At 30.4% G+C, this 18,988-nt stretch overlaps 1 protein-coding gene across 2 annotated transcripts in view; it reads right to left on the minus strand.

The window, feature by feature from the left end:
- The window catches only part of Shab (Shaker cognate b), a 66,188-nt gene that overhangs the window by 13,586 nt on the left and 33,614 nt on the right, over positions 1-18,988 (minus strand). The window contains exon 6 of one of the 2 annotated variants that reach the window (XM_018453089.1): positions 8,328-8,411. The exons of the other annotated variant lie outside the window; for it this stretch is intronic. Coding sequence (XP_018308591.1) covers positions 8,328-8,411 — 84 coding nt within the window. The remainder of the gene's footprint in view (positions 1-8,327; positions 8,412-18,988) is intronic. 2 annotated transcript variants of the gene reach the window in all.

Consider the following 18,988-nt stretch of genomic DNA (forward strand, 5'->3'; position numbering starts at 1 on the left):
ATAGCGACAATCATCGATAAGACGTTTAGAGAATCCCCCGCTACGGAATTTTATATTGATTACAAATAACCATATTATCAATGACCAGAATTTTATTTTGGTTACCCAAGATTTCTAAACTACACAGATCTTGTTGATAGTTACCGGCAAGTAATATCGACAATGAACATCTTTTCTGGTTACTATTGGTTCTCATCAATTTTATTATCACTACGTATGTAAAATTAATTAATAAAATATATTATTATTTATCAAAAAAGAATAAAATAAAAGATAATATATTTTAAAATGTTTACATCTTTTGTACGTTTCTCTGTATTTTTCATTTCTTCTGCACCGGTTCTTTATCAGTATCTATCGGTTTCTGTAAGAAACTTATCGGTACGCGGTACGCGATAACTAACTAGGGAAAAAAAAGAATATTCAATATTGATAAATATGCAGAGAAACAAGTTCATACATTTTAAAAAATTCATACAAATGTTAATTTGTCACTAATTGACTCGATCGGTTTCTCATGTTCCATGTAGGTAATAGGAGGGAAAAGAAGCAAGCAGCACTCGGCGATGCGGCATGATCGGTGTCGTGGTTAAATGATTTCAACAGCTAAGTATATAACCAAAAATTAACACGGGTATATACTGTGTATATTGCAAAGTAAATGAGAGAAATAATTTCGGAATTCGGTGTGAAAAAAACGATTTTCGCGTTTTCATCATGGAGATTGTAAATAATATTGATGGCCATGGTAATATTGTTAAATCGAGTAAGAAATCGGCTGAAGAGATATGCCGAAATTATCAGGTTAGTTACTTATAGTTACTTTATCGCGTTCCGCGTACTGCGCCACATCTAGGGCTGATTTCACCAACGCCAATTACTTAATCGGCGTTTAACTGATCAATCATTAGATCCTAATCATACCGGCCCCTAATCGAATCCTTATGGACAGGTGGCCATCTAAATGTCTGTAACTGGTATACTTAAATTGGGCCTTATTATCTCAAAAATTACTGCTTAAAATAAAAAATTACAAATAACTTTTTTACTTCGTTTTTCGAAAACTTTCTTGATATAATATTTCGAATCGCGATCTTACATCCTGTACATACATATATACATACAGAAAAAAAACGACAAATCGCAAATTCACAATTATAATCTTGTCTCATCGCACTCATTTGCAATGTGGTTTCATAATAAATAAGAAAGCTACAGAATGTTGTGCGTTATCTCCTTCTGTTGCTCTTTCTCCCTCTTCCTCTATCTTTCTCTTCCTTTCTCTCCCTTTCTCTCTCTGCTCTTGCTTCTACATAGATAAAAAATAATTTCTATCAGCATTGTCATTATCTACTGTACTCGCCTGATTGCCTTCGCATGCACGGAATATGCGCCAAATCTGCAATACGGTTGTCCATATCTACTTAAGAAAAACCATTTTGTTGCTATTAAGATTTTGTTCTTGAAGCGTTATTATGTTGTCACATTCGACCGAATACAAGAGATAGAATCCCAGACAACACACATGTTCGTAAATGAAACATAAGATGTCTTAAAGATGACGTCTAAAAGACATCTCAAAGACATTTTTTTAAATATGTCATAAAGACGTCTAAAGACATCTTTAAAACGTCTCGATTGGGTTTTTTGTGTTGTCTGGGGTAAGACCGCTCAAGGGTACACACTTTCTCTGTCATGTTATATAACTTGTACAAGAACCCGAGTTAAGCAATAAAATGCTGCTTAAGCTATTCCTTATAGTTTGAATTAAAAGTTTTTCAAATATTAATTTAATATAAACATTTATTTTTACTAAAAAGGTAAAAATGCATATTCTTAGACGAGTGTCATCACCTATAAATGATGATATAACGATGATATAACTTATATATTTTGTAACAATTCATAAATCTTAAATCTGGTGAAAATTGGATCTAGTGCCAAAGCTGTTGGATTTAGGTCCATATTGATTACGCTGAGATCGAACGTCGCGTCGGTCAAAAACTTATTTATATGAACTCTGCGTGTAAAAAATACTTCAGATATTTATAAAAAAATTATATTCAATAAATAATATAAATATTTTTTAAATTAATTGATATTTTTTTACAATAAGCGACACTTTTTTCATACTTTTGCGTACTCTTGAATCATTTGCCGAAGAGTATGCATTTTTCACGGACTGAATCAAGTTTTCAAGTGCGTGCTTTGAGATCATTTCGTTATTTTTTATTTTTAACATAATCGTATAAAAACTATTACAGAGATATAAAATAAATGTATCATTAAATGCAAAGCAGAGACGTGTATGCACACAATATAAATACACAAAGCAACAATTTCACGATAGACATCCGACATGTGGTAAGAGACAATGTTGTGACTGACATGTAGTCAGGAGTGGAGAAACTTCAGTCGCCTATGGACTATGCTGCACTAACAGAATCATAGAAGGACGACGAGGAACTCATGCAATAAACATCTATCTCGTGAGTTAGGCCTGAAGTTGAAAAAAACAGTTCTGAGAGTGGCCATGTACTACGACACGGGATTCGGGAATCACATCCATTCTTAACTCTTTTCGTCAGATTGCCTTCGAATCGGTTTACAATCTGACTTGTGGCCGCAGCACATACTTTTGCATAACACATAACGCATAATGCATAAGAGAATCAACCAATCAGAATCTTTCCTTTCCTTTCATTTCATGGAAAAAAGGAACTTTAATTGGTTGATTCTTTTATGCACTATGTGTTATGTGTTATGCAATAGTCTGTGCTACGGTCTTTTATCGTAGAACGAAAGCGATAAGCTTATGGCACAGCATTATGTCTGGACATTTATGAAGACAGATTGCCACATTTGGAATAGTTCTTGCGGGCTCTGCCAATAACCCAAAGTAATTCGCAATATTTCAGCATTATTGCAATGGGCAAGTTCACCGTACTATCCGACAGATTCAAGTACGTCCATCTGGATATTATTGTAATATCTATTTCAAAGAATATTGTCTCATTTGTGTTGACTATTTCACACAATGATCCGAGACGCTCCTTATGACAAACCAATCCTGATGGAAATTCTTTCTTGAATTGTAATGAATAATGAAATATTACTGAAATTGGAATGAACAATGATAAGATATTGAAATTGTAATGAATTATAATGAAATATTACTGAATTTCGTACTGAAATCTATATCAATTGATCATGCACTTTCAGCAATATTTCATTAAGATTCATTACATTTCATTCAAATTTCATTAAGATTTTATTACAATTCATTAAGGTTTAAGATTTTGTTTGTACAAAAATACAATGCGTATACACTCGTAGACAATGAGGCTGCAATATTTTTTTTACGAATGTTTTACGGAATACACAAAAATTTTTAGAGTGCGATCCACCATAATCAATGCCTGTAATGAGCGGTTATAACAGTTGTCATGTGGAATCAAAGTCGTATGGAATCGAAATATACAAGATGAAATCAAGAAATGTGCGACGCGACATACATTTAAAATAAATAATAAGTAAAATGCCTTTGCAAGCCACCGCTGATTGAAGAGCATAGAAAAATAGTATAATTAAACCTCTCAGTTTGGATAATGATGAAAATTCCTTGAAACGTTTCGATCCTGGATTCTCTTCAGTGTAAACAAATTGACAGAATTACAGAGAATTTCTGATCACATTAGTCATAAAGTTATCCTAAACAACGCAAATCTATGAATTGATGATATTCTTGAAATATAATTAAAATATTAAATATGAACCTAGAAGAAAAAAAAGCAGAATTGAATTCATGTCAACGAATCTGAAATATCAAACTGTGACTCATAGAAATTGTAACAAATTAAACTAACAATAATCATACTAATAAAATCATATTAAAAATAAGTACTAATATAATATTTTCCATTTTTATATGGAAAACCCAGAAAAGTCAGGGGATTCTAAAATTCATTTTCTATAGCATCTCGGATATACATCGTTGCATATAAATTAAATCTATAAAATTCAGATTATACTTTAAATCGATAATAAAAATTCTTACAGTCAATGGCTCGCAAATTGTAAAATGTAAAAAACGATGTAAAGAGGCACCTCATTCGAGCCGCACACTAACTAGACGATTGTCAAATCATACGATGGAGAGGTAAAAAATGAGCTATAAAATTTATTTATCGCGTTATAAACACGGTACTAATACTAATAAGGATTGCATTGTCACTAAGACTTACCTTCACAAATACAAAGCAGATATTGGAAACTGACATTACATGTTGTACGTTATCATGCCAATAATTTGGAGAAAATCTATTGCCTACAACATGTTCTTCGAGACACAAAGCATAATTCAATTAATCACCATATCGCAACAAGCAGGCTAGAAAATGATAATATACCGATTTACCTCGCTATCCCGCTTTGCTTTAGTCTTTCCTAATGAAGATATACTATTCTAATTTTTTCAATAAAACTTGTTTTTAATGCTACACTAGAAATTTAATTCATTAATATTTAATAATAACAATAATAATAATAATTGTAATTTACTAATATTTTAAAAAACATAAGTTTTTAACAAAGTAACTCCAATTTGCAATTATTAAAACTAAACTTTTCACTAAAGTTACTCACCCAGGAGCAGTATGCAGCACCGCCACCAGATGATCTTGGCGGAATCTGTATTTCTCATAAATAAAAGAACATACAGAATAAAATAAAAGATGCATTGTGAGATTCTTCATCCGTATTCTAACGAAATTATTTCTTGAAGGCGACCCTTGGTTTTAAAATGAAAATGAAGTCTATTTTGAGAGTTTCGTTCAATTTTTTGTAAAAGTTAAATCAGATGTGTACTATTCCTGGAAATTATATGAAATATATATATTAAATAAATATTGAATCAATGTTCCTAAGTATCTTGTGCAGTTCAATGGACATTAAATTTTTATAATATCTTTTTAATGTTGAATTTATGTTTTGTAATATTGCAATTCAATGTTTCTGAGATGTTGCTTCAATACTTATGTGCTGTATGAATAGCCAGAAAATAAATAATTGATTGGATCCAAAGATAACAACTAATCACATTGAATTATATGATGAGTAGACTATCTGCTTTGTCTGCTTGAATTTGCCTAATGTTTTAAAAATTCAATTTTAATCTAATTTTTAAAATGAATGTTTTGTAACACTAAAAAATGTCTTTAAAATATCCCAAAGATGTCGGAGGCTCTAATTCGGATGTTTAAAATATTTAATATATAAAATATTCAATATATATTTACATTTTTAATACGTTTTTTAAACATCACTATGCTAACTGCCTATATTCTATAGTAGGTAGGTATTCTACAATTTTGATATAATAGGTATCTTCCCCCAACCTTTCACCTGTCTTAAGAAATTCTTGATAATGTCGTTTGACATCGTCGATTACAAATCTGAGACCCATTCGTATTATGGCTTACTTTTTATTTAATATAACGTTGTTAATTGCGTTTTCCTCTCTGCGTCTAACTTACATCTTTAAGACATTTTAAGGTAGATATTTTTTATTTAATTTGTATTTTAATTTAATTCACTAAAAAACGTTTTGATAATCTAAACTATAACGTATTGTTAATTTATTATTTATTTGTAAGATTGGAGAATTGTAAAAAGAGTGAGATGAGATCTCCTTCGATTTTAAATATGGACCACATGTCATTGATACAACCGAATTCTGTACTGGACTTTATAATTTAACTAAATCTTCCGAGAATTTTATAAGTTTGTTTATTGTTTTGCATTGAAAATGACCCGATCGGTGTCGAAACGTTTGCATGTATGTAAGAAAGTTTATTAAATATTCTTTATGTTATAACTGGCTCATAGCCCATTCTTTTTACTACTGATTTATTCTGATTGAGCCATATAGATAATTTATTTCTTAAGAAATATATAAATGATCCAATATGTGAACGTGTTTTTGAATTGTGTGTGTGCGCGTGTGCGTGCATGCATGCATACATGCGCGCGTGTATATGAGGTGTAGCTATTAAATAACGGGACTAGCCATCATAAATGTTAGATCTCTCGCCGAAACCATGCTGAGCTTAAAAATCGAGCAACGCATTAATTTGAAATTCCTCTTGGTTAAATTAAAAAAACTCCCCGTATTCGCCTGATTTAGTGCCTTGTGACTTTTATCTATTCCAAAAATAAAAAGTGCGTTGAAGGAAATCCATTTTCAGTCCGTAGAAGAGGTGAAGAAAAAAACGGCTGACCTTCTCTTCTCTTCTCTCTCTCTCTCTTCTTCTTCTCTTCTCTCTCTCTTCTCTCTCTCTTCTTTCTTCTTCTCTCTCTCTCTTCTTTTCTCTTCTCTTCTTCTTCTCTCTTCTCTTCTCTTCTTCTCTTCTTTAATAACTGATCAGTTTCAACATGGTCGCGTTCAGCAGACTCAATTGTTACGAAGCGAATCCTTAAACGCTCGCTACTATAGATAATCTAGAAGAATACATCAATAACAGAGCGAACGCTCACGGACCTGCTCCGCAAGAGTTGAGTGCGACCATTGCGAATAATGGAAGATATGTATGCAGAAGTATGTGAATAGAGGTGGGGAGTATATTGAAGAGAATTATAATTAAATTGTTAGATTTTTAAAATAAAGTACATTTTTCATATCAGTCCCGTTACTTTAATAGTACACACTTCGTATATATTGCGTGTATTTACAAGCTTATACGTGTAGAAAGAAAAGAATTCATGCATGCATGCATATACAGGGTGTAACTAAAGTAAGGTAATAAATTTCGGGGTCGAGCTCTCTATACCAAAACATAAAAAAAAATTCATGTGAACGTATGTTCGCAAATCCATTGTTACTGAGATATAGTTCAAAATGTTTGCAAGACCAGTTGCATGACCCTCATAATCCCCCGATCTAAATCCTTTAGTCTGTGGGGACACTTAAGGTCCTTAGCTTATGAAGTTTCAATTGCCAATAAAAGTATGTTACGCCAATGCGTACTTTGATGTTTGTAACACTATTTGCAATTTCCCCAGGATCTCTGAAAGAGTCCATGATCTAACATATCCAAACGTGTATCGAATCAAATGGGAAACACTTCAAACATTTGTTATAATTAAAAATTGAAAATAAATAATATTAAATAATAATAGATATTACTTTTTTATTTTCCCCTATTAACAAACATTTTGAGCTATATCTCGTAGTAACAATGAGTTTGCGGATATATGTTCAAATGAACTTTTTTTCATGTTTGGTGTGGAGAGCTCGATCCTGAAGTTTATCACCTTATTTTAGTTACACACCTTGTAGATAGATAAATGTAGGTGTAGGTGTCTAAATACGTTTTTAAATATACTTGACTTTCTGATAAATATCAAAGGAAAATATAATGCTTAATTTTGATACATGGCGTAATTGCTTCGTGGATAGAAAGACACGATGTCTTGACCTAAGAGAAACTCAGGAGCCTTTACATGGAAACATTAAGCATCGAGTTCAGAAATTCAATCTTTCGTTCGAAAATTAAATCACAAGTGTCTATCATCATGTCATACCGTCTGATGATGGAGATCAATTTTGTATATTTGAACCGTCGTAATTCTAAATTCTTTTATTTGACCTGCTGACTATTAAGACTTTTGATTAGTCAGCCGAAACCTACGTCAAAATTTCAGCCAATTTGATCGGGACGCTATTTTCTTAAGAAGTGTCCAGGGTCTTTTTTAATATTATACGTTAAAACAGAGTAGTGTATATCAGAACATAATCACTCTTAATTTATCATTATGCATTAAAAAATCGGAATCAGGAGATTCAAAATCATGCGCAATAAATTTCTGTGCAAACGTTCAACACTTAATGCTCCGATGTAATGACATCTTTAATTAAAGAAAGAAGAAAAAAAGAATTAGATACGGGTGCTTTACTAAAGCTTTTAAGTGACCGTGTTCTACCAACGAAAATGTAAAAAGAAATGGCAGGAGAGGCAGTGCATACACCCAGTGGACTATATAAGTAGTGTAAACATTGTATAGAAGGCGTATAGAACGATATATCTTGATTTCGAGATATTTCAAGAAGCAAAGAGAAAATGAAAAAGTTCACATTTTGCTCGAAGAGCCAGACACAAAATTTATGTTCGGATGATAGAGAAATATGCAGAGCGAGAAGATGCATATATTGCGCACACATTAAAGGTAATTAATTTAAGTTTTAATAACCACATGTTGGTATGGACTCATTAACAGCCCATTGGTGTATGTAGTGCCGCCAGAAGGAAAACGTTAGTGATCGTAAATACCTTCGTAGTACAAAAGCAACACTCGAATTCACTAGGTAATTCATCAATTTTCTCGAATTTTCTGCTGTCTTTTTTCTCTTCATCCTACAAAAGGTCACACACACATATATATATTTCCTGATTTACTTTTCATAAATAAATATACAACTCTCGTTTCAGAAACGATCGAAATGTTTTATAACCCTATTCTCTTCTTTTAATGTTTGTCTCTATCTTCCTTTTTTCTTTCAACTGAAATCTAGTGCTGACGATATACAATTCGATCGATTCAAAAACGAGCAAAAATATCAATAACTTAATATCATTATAAAAACGCAATAACATGATTGCATGGAGCTAAAAGAAGATCAGAACTTTCATATCACGAGACTGAGAATAAGATTTATCCGCGATCATAATCGAATATACTTCTCGTGTGTATCTGTAATACTGAATGATTTTTATTTGAATATGTACCTACCATTTTGTTAATTCTTTTGAACGTATTTCAGAGAAATGTACTATCTTGAATACTTAGATCGAAGAACAAAATACAATTATAAACAATTACGAACAAAATTTATATAAAATAAACAAGTATCAGTTTTGAAATGTTATTAAGCTTTCTTCTCGACGATCATTTTTGTGTAGACAGCATTATTTTCAACTGCACAAAATTAATAGAAAAACTTTAATTTTCAGATCACGCACGTCGAAAAAGAAAGTTTTTATAACTTTTCTTTAAATTGTTTGAAAGCTTGAAAATTTCTCTTTAAAATGCGTTCTTATAAATTGAGTTACGATCTTTTTTTACCAAGTTATCTTAACTTAATGTTCAATCAATACATTTTCATAGCTTTTATCAATAGATATTTCTAATGTGTCGTCGGTATTAGCATTACCGGGTGACACCCAGGGCCTCAGCACAAACATATCTGTAACTGACAAGTCGTGAAACGTAAGATGTAGTCGTAGGTCAACGCACAATGTATTGGTTAATCTATAACTGTGATTCAGTTACGGCCATTTTTGTGCTTAGGCTCTAATTTGGACACGTAATAAATTGAACACCGTTCGCAATTGGACTTTTTTTTATTAGACATGTTCAGATTTAGGACCGACATAAAGACTCCATGTTGATTTACGTAAGATGCTCACTGATCCAACGGCCTTATACTATGGTTGTTCAGCTGATGTCATTTTGTGTGTGATGACTCTTAAAATTGATTAGATATAAGAGTTTTGTTACAGAATAATTGAACACAGACATTGAGCGATTGAACATCACACGATTGAATCCCGAACACATTAAGTGCGTTAAATCGAATAACGATTAATTATTACGTAGTCAGATGGAATACGCCTGCAGCATTATTACCTAAAGTATATCATTCGTATAGAAGTGTAACACACCGTCGGGCTTACACCTCGTATGTGCGACTCGATCAATTTAACAAATTCTGTCCTGACGTTTTAGGCATACATTTTCAAGACTTTTAACTATAGAAATATGCATAGAAACATCGATTTTTTTCATGCCCGTCACACTAGAAAATCTCCTTAAGAGAGCTACAAGTGGCATCAACGGCATTACGGTTATATAAAAGTGACATATAAATATTGTTGTGCCCACCTTCAAACATTTCACTATGCTCTTAGCAACAATGAACGCGTGGACTGTCTCTCGACGCAGACATACGCGGTTCGCGGATCTTTATTAATTAATTATCTTGTATTCTTTATTTTTTCTTAGATTTATTCTTAGAATCTATTATTGCTACTATTGTTTTATTTTATTTTAATTTAGTAAATTAAAGTAAAACAAAAAGTGAAAAGAGTCGAAAAGAACAAAATATAAGTTTAATATTTTAAATTATATCTAAAATTTGGAAAATTTAATATAGATTTTTTATTTCCAATTTTTAGCAATTTATCTTGAAAAACGTAACTCTCCTTTTATTTCTTTTTCCTCCCCTCTCTCCTTCTCATTCTTGCTCTCTTCACTCGTTACCAGAGCTCGCTGTTAAATTTAATCTTGGCATCCATCCATGAGTCACTAAAGAAAATTTAAAATTTAAATTTTCTCTAGAGACTCATGCGGATAGATACCATAAATAAATTTAACAAAAATACATGTTGTCTAGTTACCTATACTGTCCCAAGTCACCTACATTTACAGTATCTTTGCACATATGGCGAACTGAATTTTAAGCTGTCTTTTTGATGCTATGCTGTTCAGTTCTCGAATAATTTCACTCGATATACGCAATGTATAATTTCTTTTATTATCCAGTAAACAAAAATGGATTGAAGTGGATTGAAATAGATTCAGATTTTTAAACGTACGCATTCGCGAACATTGAAATGAATCCTTTTCAATCCCAATGCGTTTTTATTAACTTACTTTTAGGAAACGCATAAAGCACATTTCTATGTCTTTCAATCCAAAAAAGATTTCAGGTTTTTAAGTGCATCGTGAATACAGTTCAATTGAAAATTCTGAATAGGCGAAATGTAATTTTTCAATCCAATTGAATCTAAATAAAGTTTTACCATTCAATTGAACTTAAAAAAATGAAATGGACCATAAGTGCTATCAAAATACGCGTTCGGATAATTCAAATGGATTAAAATTTTAATCCATTTTAATCCATTCTCGTTTATTGGGTACTTTCAAAAGCAATTACTTGCTTAAAGGAATTCCAAACTACAGAAGACTGAATGATTATGAATATCGACACATTCTTATATACTACTACATCAATATCACACGCATAAATATACAAATTTTCGTACTTAACGCATTTTTATATCGAATTAGATATCTAAGTCTAATTCTAAGGCTAGTTCTCTATGCGGCGTAACTTGCGTAAGTATAACTTGCGTCAGTCAATCAAATCGTTTCAACTATCATAACATGTAGTAGCTGAGATGATTTGATACAATTTGATTGGCTGATACAAGTTACGCGCTCACGCAAGTTACACTGCATGGGGAATTAACTTAAGAGCTTAACATTGTCTGTTCGTGTAAAATACTAGTCTGTGGACTATAATTTCGTAAATACGAATTACAAAGCTTTTATATCAAACAAATGTTATCACAATTTGACAGCTTAAGATGTCATATCGAATTGAGAAATGGTCAAGATCTCAATTTTAAAAATTGTTTCCGTTCTTAGCATAAACTCTATCTCCCAAATACGTATTAATATGTATATTTTAATTGTGGAAAAGGATTTTCAAATCTACAAAAGAAATATATATATATATAAATGCGTCACAAACATTAAATGCATTCAGTCGATAAAACAGACGACTTTAAGGTCCTCTTAAAGGGAACCTTTACATACATAACGTATATTTTCTGTGGCTAAACTAATGTACACTTTTAGTACTTAAAGTGAGATAGCTATATGTTTAATGTATGGCGAAAGTGAGAAAGAGAATTCCAGTACAATCTAATGTAGGAATAGAAACAAATCTCATAAGGAAAAGGTGCTATTATGGTCAATGTAAATATATGGTTTTTTTAATATCTCTCTTTAAAAATAAGTCATTTATAAAATGGTTATAAAATGTGGTATATATGTCCTCTTTATGTCTTAAACTTTACACAGGTTTTCAGCCACAAAATTGTACGGCAATATCCAAAGTTTATAATAAATAATTAAAATTTCAAGAAATCTTATTATTTATTATTATATGTAACAAATAAAGTGCACAGTTATTAGTATTTTTATTTAAAATAGAACAAGAAAATGAATTACGTCATAAAATATAATTATTACTTTTAAAAAAATTTAACGCTGCCGGGATTCGAATTCTCGTCGAACGAATAAGAAAAAGTATATGTACGTATAACTGTATGCCTCAGTCCGCTCAACTACATCACGTCGCTTTCTTATTACTGACGCACAATTCTAATACCTATTATATAGCTGATCGAACGCTCAATTTTAAGTTGCAGTTTTTTCTGAAACAAAGCCTTTTCGAGACCCTTTTATGTTAATACACTTAATTTCTCCTTTCGAAAGAGTTATTGCTCATCCCATTCGGCAGTTTGCAATCCTTGCCATCTCCTTGTAGCGTATAATGTGCAGAAGTTATGTGTACGTATACACATTTGCATATAATCTGCAATATTTTACTTTTTTTATTTTGTAATCAAATACTGTTTTTTAAATCTATTTTTGTGAAAGGTCATCCTACCACCCCTATTTCTCTTCGAGTCATCATACACTTTCGCTACATTTTTATAAATAATGTCGTAAGTAATAAATATTTAAGTCTAGAATTGATTGAACAACACTTTGACGAATGCAATTGCTACGTTTTAAATTTAAATGTTAATTATTAACCAAATTATTATATGAAATGTAAATAGGGTGTCACTTTCTTCTTTACGATTTACGTGACATTGACACATTAATACATATTATTACGTCATTAATAGCGCACGAACACATATGCATAAATTTTCATAACAAATTTTCGTATCAAATTAGGTACTAAGTATTCTAATAATAATTCTAAAAACTCGACGTTATTTGTTCATATAAACTACTAGTTTGTGGACTACAATTTTGTATAGATTGCAAAACTCATATATAACAAATGTTATCACGATGTTAACTAAACATGATATTGGACTGAAAACGATAAAGCAATCTCAATTTCAAAATTTTTTTTTCCATTCTCGATACAAAAATGCCACCTCACAGACCTGTGTCTATATGAAATTATCTAGATAGTCTAAATGAAATAGCTTCATCTTATCAAACAATACAAATTCAGGTTTAAGTGAATATATCAGTATAATAAAAAGTATCTCAGAGTCAACACAAATTATTAACGAGTATAAAAATTCATGTTTATTTAACGAAACGTTTCAAACCTTGTTTTGGGCCTTTCTCAATATAGAATTATCCTACATAAATTATTAGAACAAACCTTACAAACGCATCTAATCGAAGTCGTTAATCCATTAATCAAACGTTGAAAAAAAACGTTGGTCAAGATGATCGTCAATTTATTATGCATAAAATTTTTCGATTATTAAATGAATAAAAGTTGAACGAATTTTACAGCTAGTATACATCGAACTATCTGATTCAATGATATGAGCTGAAATGACAGAAAACAGTGCTAATAGCTCGATAGTTATAAACGTAATTTGTACTCGACAATTATAACTCGACAGTTACAAATATAAAACGGTTTTATTTTATCTTTACTAGAATATATTATCTTCATTCGCATTTTAGATAAAAAAAGTGTTATCAAAAAAACGTTATCAGAAAATGTTATATTTTTCAAATTATCGATGATAAAGATCTAATTATCTAAATAATTTGAAAAAGATAACATTTTTTTATTTATGATACAAATGAAGATAGTATATTTAAATAAAAATAAGATGAAGCCTTCTCATCTAGATTATCTAGATAATTTTATTAATTAGCAATTCACAGATACGTATTAATATGTATGCTTTGATTTTGAGAATTCTCAAATCTGTAAAAAGAGAAAAAAGAAATTGCGACACAAAATTTTTGCGTTTAATCTGTAAAATAGACAACTGTAGGATTTTCTTAAAGGAAGTCTAAAGTTATCCGTTATATGGACTGAATGCGATTATTTTTCAAGATATTACTTTTCTACAATTAAAGTATAAACATTAACGCAGTCCAAACCGACTGATTTTATACCAGATAATAGATTACACGAACAATGTGGAATTTTTAGAATTAAATTTAAACATTTAATTCTATACTTTTTTACAAAAAAGTATATACTATACCTTTTTACAAAAATTTATGTGTATGTGTACGTATAATATTGATATTGTAGTATGTAGTATAAATGAATTTTTTAAAATAAAAATGGTTTTAAAATAAAATGATTTTTTAAATATTTATATTCTTATATTATTTATTTTTGAATCTTTATTTCGTATTTAAATTCTTGTTTCTTATTCAATATTTTTTGTTTATCATTATAAATTTTTATATAATATAATATAAACTTTTACAAAAAAGGTTTATCTAGCAATGGAACGTAATGCTTTTAAAAGAAATTTTTCGAAGAGAGAATCCATCATTTTCCTTCTGTGATGTCTTATAATTAATCCGCCATACGAAAAAAAACATTCTACTGAGTTGAGTTTAGGAAGCACGTATTATTGTATTTAAGAAAAATTTTTTTATTGTTGGATAAAATTCTAACATCGAAAGTGTTGTGTCTCTACTTTCTATAATCCGGACATGGTAGCCGAAGACCAAACAATAATGCCAGATATATGGCAGTCGTTTTTGAAGAAAGTATAAGGCTGACACCACACAATGAGTGCATCCCGTAATTTTAAGTCGCTCCATCGCTCACTGAGCGCTACATAACCTTACGATGCAAACACGGCATTAGAGAAATAATAAATAGTAATAAATAAATAAGAAATATGACATAAAAGATTATCTATAAATAGACAAGTTATTCTACGTTACGAATTATAATAAATAAACATATTAATCATAGATTAATCCCTTTTTTACTCAGTGAGCACTCAGTGAGCGTTTCTGAATGCACCCAATGATTAATACGGATATGGGCTCATTCTTGTAGCCTTAATAACAGTTATGGCGCGATGGGCGATATCCAATGAGCGCATAGATTGTTTAAAAAAGCTGTATATTATTGGATATCGCGCATCGCGTGCGATGTTATAATCGCGCTAGTCTTCTAGGAACTATTAGTGCCAACCTATAAATGTATTTCAAATAGAAAATAAGTAGTAAAAACCATTTAAATGAAAATGCAAAATAGTTTCTGAAAAAATGTATTTTAAATACAAAATACAAAATGGGCATTTTGCATTTTGTATTTCCATTTTAAATGCATCTATTTCAAATGTATTCATCTCTAAATATAAGTATCGATCGGCCTAAACCTAATTCTAAGAATTCAACATTGTTCATGTGATCCCTATCCCAAACCAAGATTGTTTTATACGTATAAAAAAATACTTGTATGTAAAGCAAATATTATTACGATACCAGAAACAGATAACGAAATTATAATTTTCAACTTTTTCGTTTTTACTCTAAAGTGGACCGGCTTAAAATACATTATACTTTAATTGTGGATAAGGATTTTTAATATGTAAAGATAATTAGAAAAAAAAAAACTTTTTTGAAAATCGAATCAGTAAAATAAACACTTTAGGATTCCCTTAATGTTAAAAGTAAATTTCTCCTTGTCGTTTTTTATCGGCTTTCTGCTACTTTTATATTTTATTCGCTATATCAACGCGAGCATATCACCTCAATCTATAATAATTATACATATTCTCGGAGACATAAAGTGCTTTCACTCACTCGCATATATACGTACAAGCGCGCGTGCACGCGCGCGCGCACACACACACACACACGCACACACGCACACGCACGCACACGCACACGCACACACACGCACGCACGCACGCACACGCACACATTTCAACACAATTTTTTTGCGTTTACTTATGTTTTTCTTTTTTTTGCATCTAATTAATATTATATATCGTTTTATTGTATTTATGCGTTTGAGGGGATTATATCCCAGAGCGCCAAATAAATATTATGATTCTCTCTCTCTCTCTCTCTCTCTCTCCCTCTCTCTCTCTCTCCTCTCTTCTCTCCTTTATTTTGTCATAAATATAAACTGTTTCTATATTTAATCTATCGATATTTTATCATCACATCAATGTTTCATTTATGGCGAAAAGAGATTAGTAATTCGATGCAAAACAATAATAATACGTGGAGAAATGTAAGTGGATATAAAATAATGCGATAGCGCAATCATGAAGAGTTCAAAGTTCAAAAAACATAGGCAGTATAAAATAAAACAGCGAGGATACATAAAATCATTGATGCGCACATTTAGGTATTTTAATTTTTAGTTATTTTCAACGTTTTATGTTTTTCGGTAACTATATCTGGATTATTAAAGATGGATAACATATCTTTTTATTCCTTGCTTTTTGCGAACTTTTCTATTCATAAATATAACTGGTATGATTTTCGTAGCTAGTTGGTCATGCTCAAAAGAGTTCGAAATAATAATTATGTCAGTTTAAGAAGAAAGATACACTGAGAGAAAAGTATACTATAAATTTTAATAAATAATTGTTTTAATGATATAAATATAACATATATGAACGGAAAATAAATAATTTGCTAAATAAAAAAAAATATAATAGTTTAATTAATGGTTTTTGTATCAAATAAATATATGTTTACGTTTAGTAAATATTCAATTGGCACTATTCAAACAAATATTCATAAAAATTTATATTTTTCTCTCAATGTGTACTTTAAAGTAACCGAAATATCATTTTTTCGTATTTTTTAGGTAGTAGTTGCCATTTAAAGTAAATATTTTACACATTTAGAGCAGAGAAATAATTTTTGATATATTTAAATGTCTGAAAAAGAATATATATATATATATATTGTATATGTGTATTTTATCCGGTGTTCTGAATAGATGCAGCCATATTCAAATAAACATATTTAGACTATACTGCCAAAAAGATGAGCATTGAAACCTGATGTAGTTTCCATGCAAAATTTAGACTCATTGACAATGTAATCACTAGGGCAATCAAAATATGTATAGAGCATTTTTTTTATTTGACTAATAAAGAAATAAACTAAATACAAATTTGTTTCATGAGAAATTATGCATTTTGAGCCCCATATATGTATATTAGGGTAACTCCGGCAAATACGCCGCGCTGGGATTTACGCCACAGAAGTCAGAAAAAATAGAAGGAATGGAGGTAATTTTCCCGTAACACTACTCTGTTACATGCCTTTATGTTATATTAGTATTGTGTTATGATTTCAGCTTCTTACTGTTAATATTAATGAATTTATTGTGAGTTGAATCGATTTGTCACTGTAATAAGTAACGCCATCACAAGTTATAATCTACATAAAATGATTAATGTAGGACGTATAAAAGACTTAGTGGTTATTTCGTGATACGTGTAGTGGAATAATAAAGCATGTTTGTATTATTAAGCATGTTTGCATTATTTGTAAATTTTTCATGAGCCGTACATATCCCCTTTCCCCCTATGAGTAGCCATATATCCCACCCCTATGAGATATGCGGCAAAAATACAAGGTTTCAAAAAGTTTATTTTTTAATATGAAAAATAAATATTTCGGATTTCTAATATTTTTTTCATAGTAGTAGACAGTACAAAGTTTTTACTGATATAGTTTGTTTACTATAGACATAGTAAATAATACTTAATAAATTAAGTTTTTGATAAGTGCGGCGTATATACCGAAGTTACCCTACAACATATTTTTGCATATTTTACACATAAGAGCATATTTCGCCCACACGTGTACAATATTTACATATTTTATCTATTTTTATTGTATATTTCATATCGTTTTCTAATTTAAGTTTATGATTATTATAAGTAAAAAACTTAATTAATATTTTGAAAATTTGTGCGATAAAAAGTAATTTTCAAATGCATATATTTCTTTCTTTAGAGCATTTTTTCAATTTGACAAAGCATATTTTAGCCGCTTAAAAAGAGATTTTTACAACATAATTTTGGGATATATTCCTTTCTTTAGAGCATTTTTTCAATTTCACAGCATATTTTAGGCGCTTAAAAAGGGATTTTTACAGCACAATTCTAATTGCTCTAGTAATCACACATAGACCGCGGTACAATTCATGCTCATAATGCTTATAAGTGTTATTTTTCTTTAATATTTGACAAATAACAAGGATAAAATGATTTTTAAACGTTGTGAGCGTGAATCGGACTACGACCATAATTGAGTAAAAATACAAAAATAACTAAGTAAAGGATAATGATGAGACGCCGATTAAAATCATCACAACAAAATAGTGATATTTGGTAGTTGATAATTTGCTTATCAAAAATGTACATGTGTAAAAGCACTCTGAAAGCTACGTTCAGCAGAAAAAACCGATCAATGATTGCTCAGTAATTCTTTAATGTAATTGGTTCTTGCCTTTATAGTTCTTCGCTAGATTTAAGTGTAGGAATCAATCATATTAAAGAATCACTGAACACACTGATTAGTTTTCTCTGTTAAATACAGTCATTCATAGTATGCTCTGCATCAAGAAAAAAATTGTTCATTTTAGTTTGTTAATTTTTAACGTTATATGTACTTTATACGGATTATGTATATGTTTCGATTGATACAAAAAAACAAAAAAGTGTTAAATGTTGATCATTACATAGAATGATAGTTATTTACAATAATGAACATCTCGTCGATCAGCTTGATCTTGATATATGTTGTCAAGGTCATAACAACATAAGTGACCTTCAGAAAATTTTAGCCATTGTTGGTTATTTATAATTAAAAAATAAAGTTTACAAATATGAACATATATAGGTAAACTTTTAAATTATTCATAGTTGAGCTCACCTTCAATTTTAATGAAATTATAGGCTCATTCGATGCGTTCATGGGTTTACAACTTCCTGTGCGGTTCCATATAGATTTCCAGTTTTCCACGAAAAGTTAAATTTACTCTAAAAATATATAAATTCGGTTGGTGGTTTGCAGGGAAAAGACCTTTCGGACACATATTTTGTAATTGCGGAAGGTTCCATCCCTCTCTCTCTTTCCC

Source organism: Mycetomoellerius zeteki, unplaced genomic scaffold, assembly GCF_001594055.1.
Source record: "Mycetomoellerius zeteki isolate Tzet28-1 unplaced genomic scaffold, Tzet1.0 scaffold364, whole genome shotgun sequence".
Classification (NCBI taxonomy): domain Eukaryota; kingdom Metazoa; phylum Arthropoda; class Insecta; order Hymenoptera; family Formicidae; genus Mycetomoellerius; species Mycetomoellerius zeteki.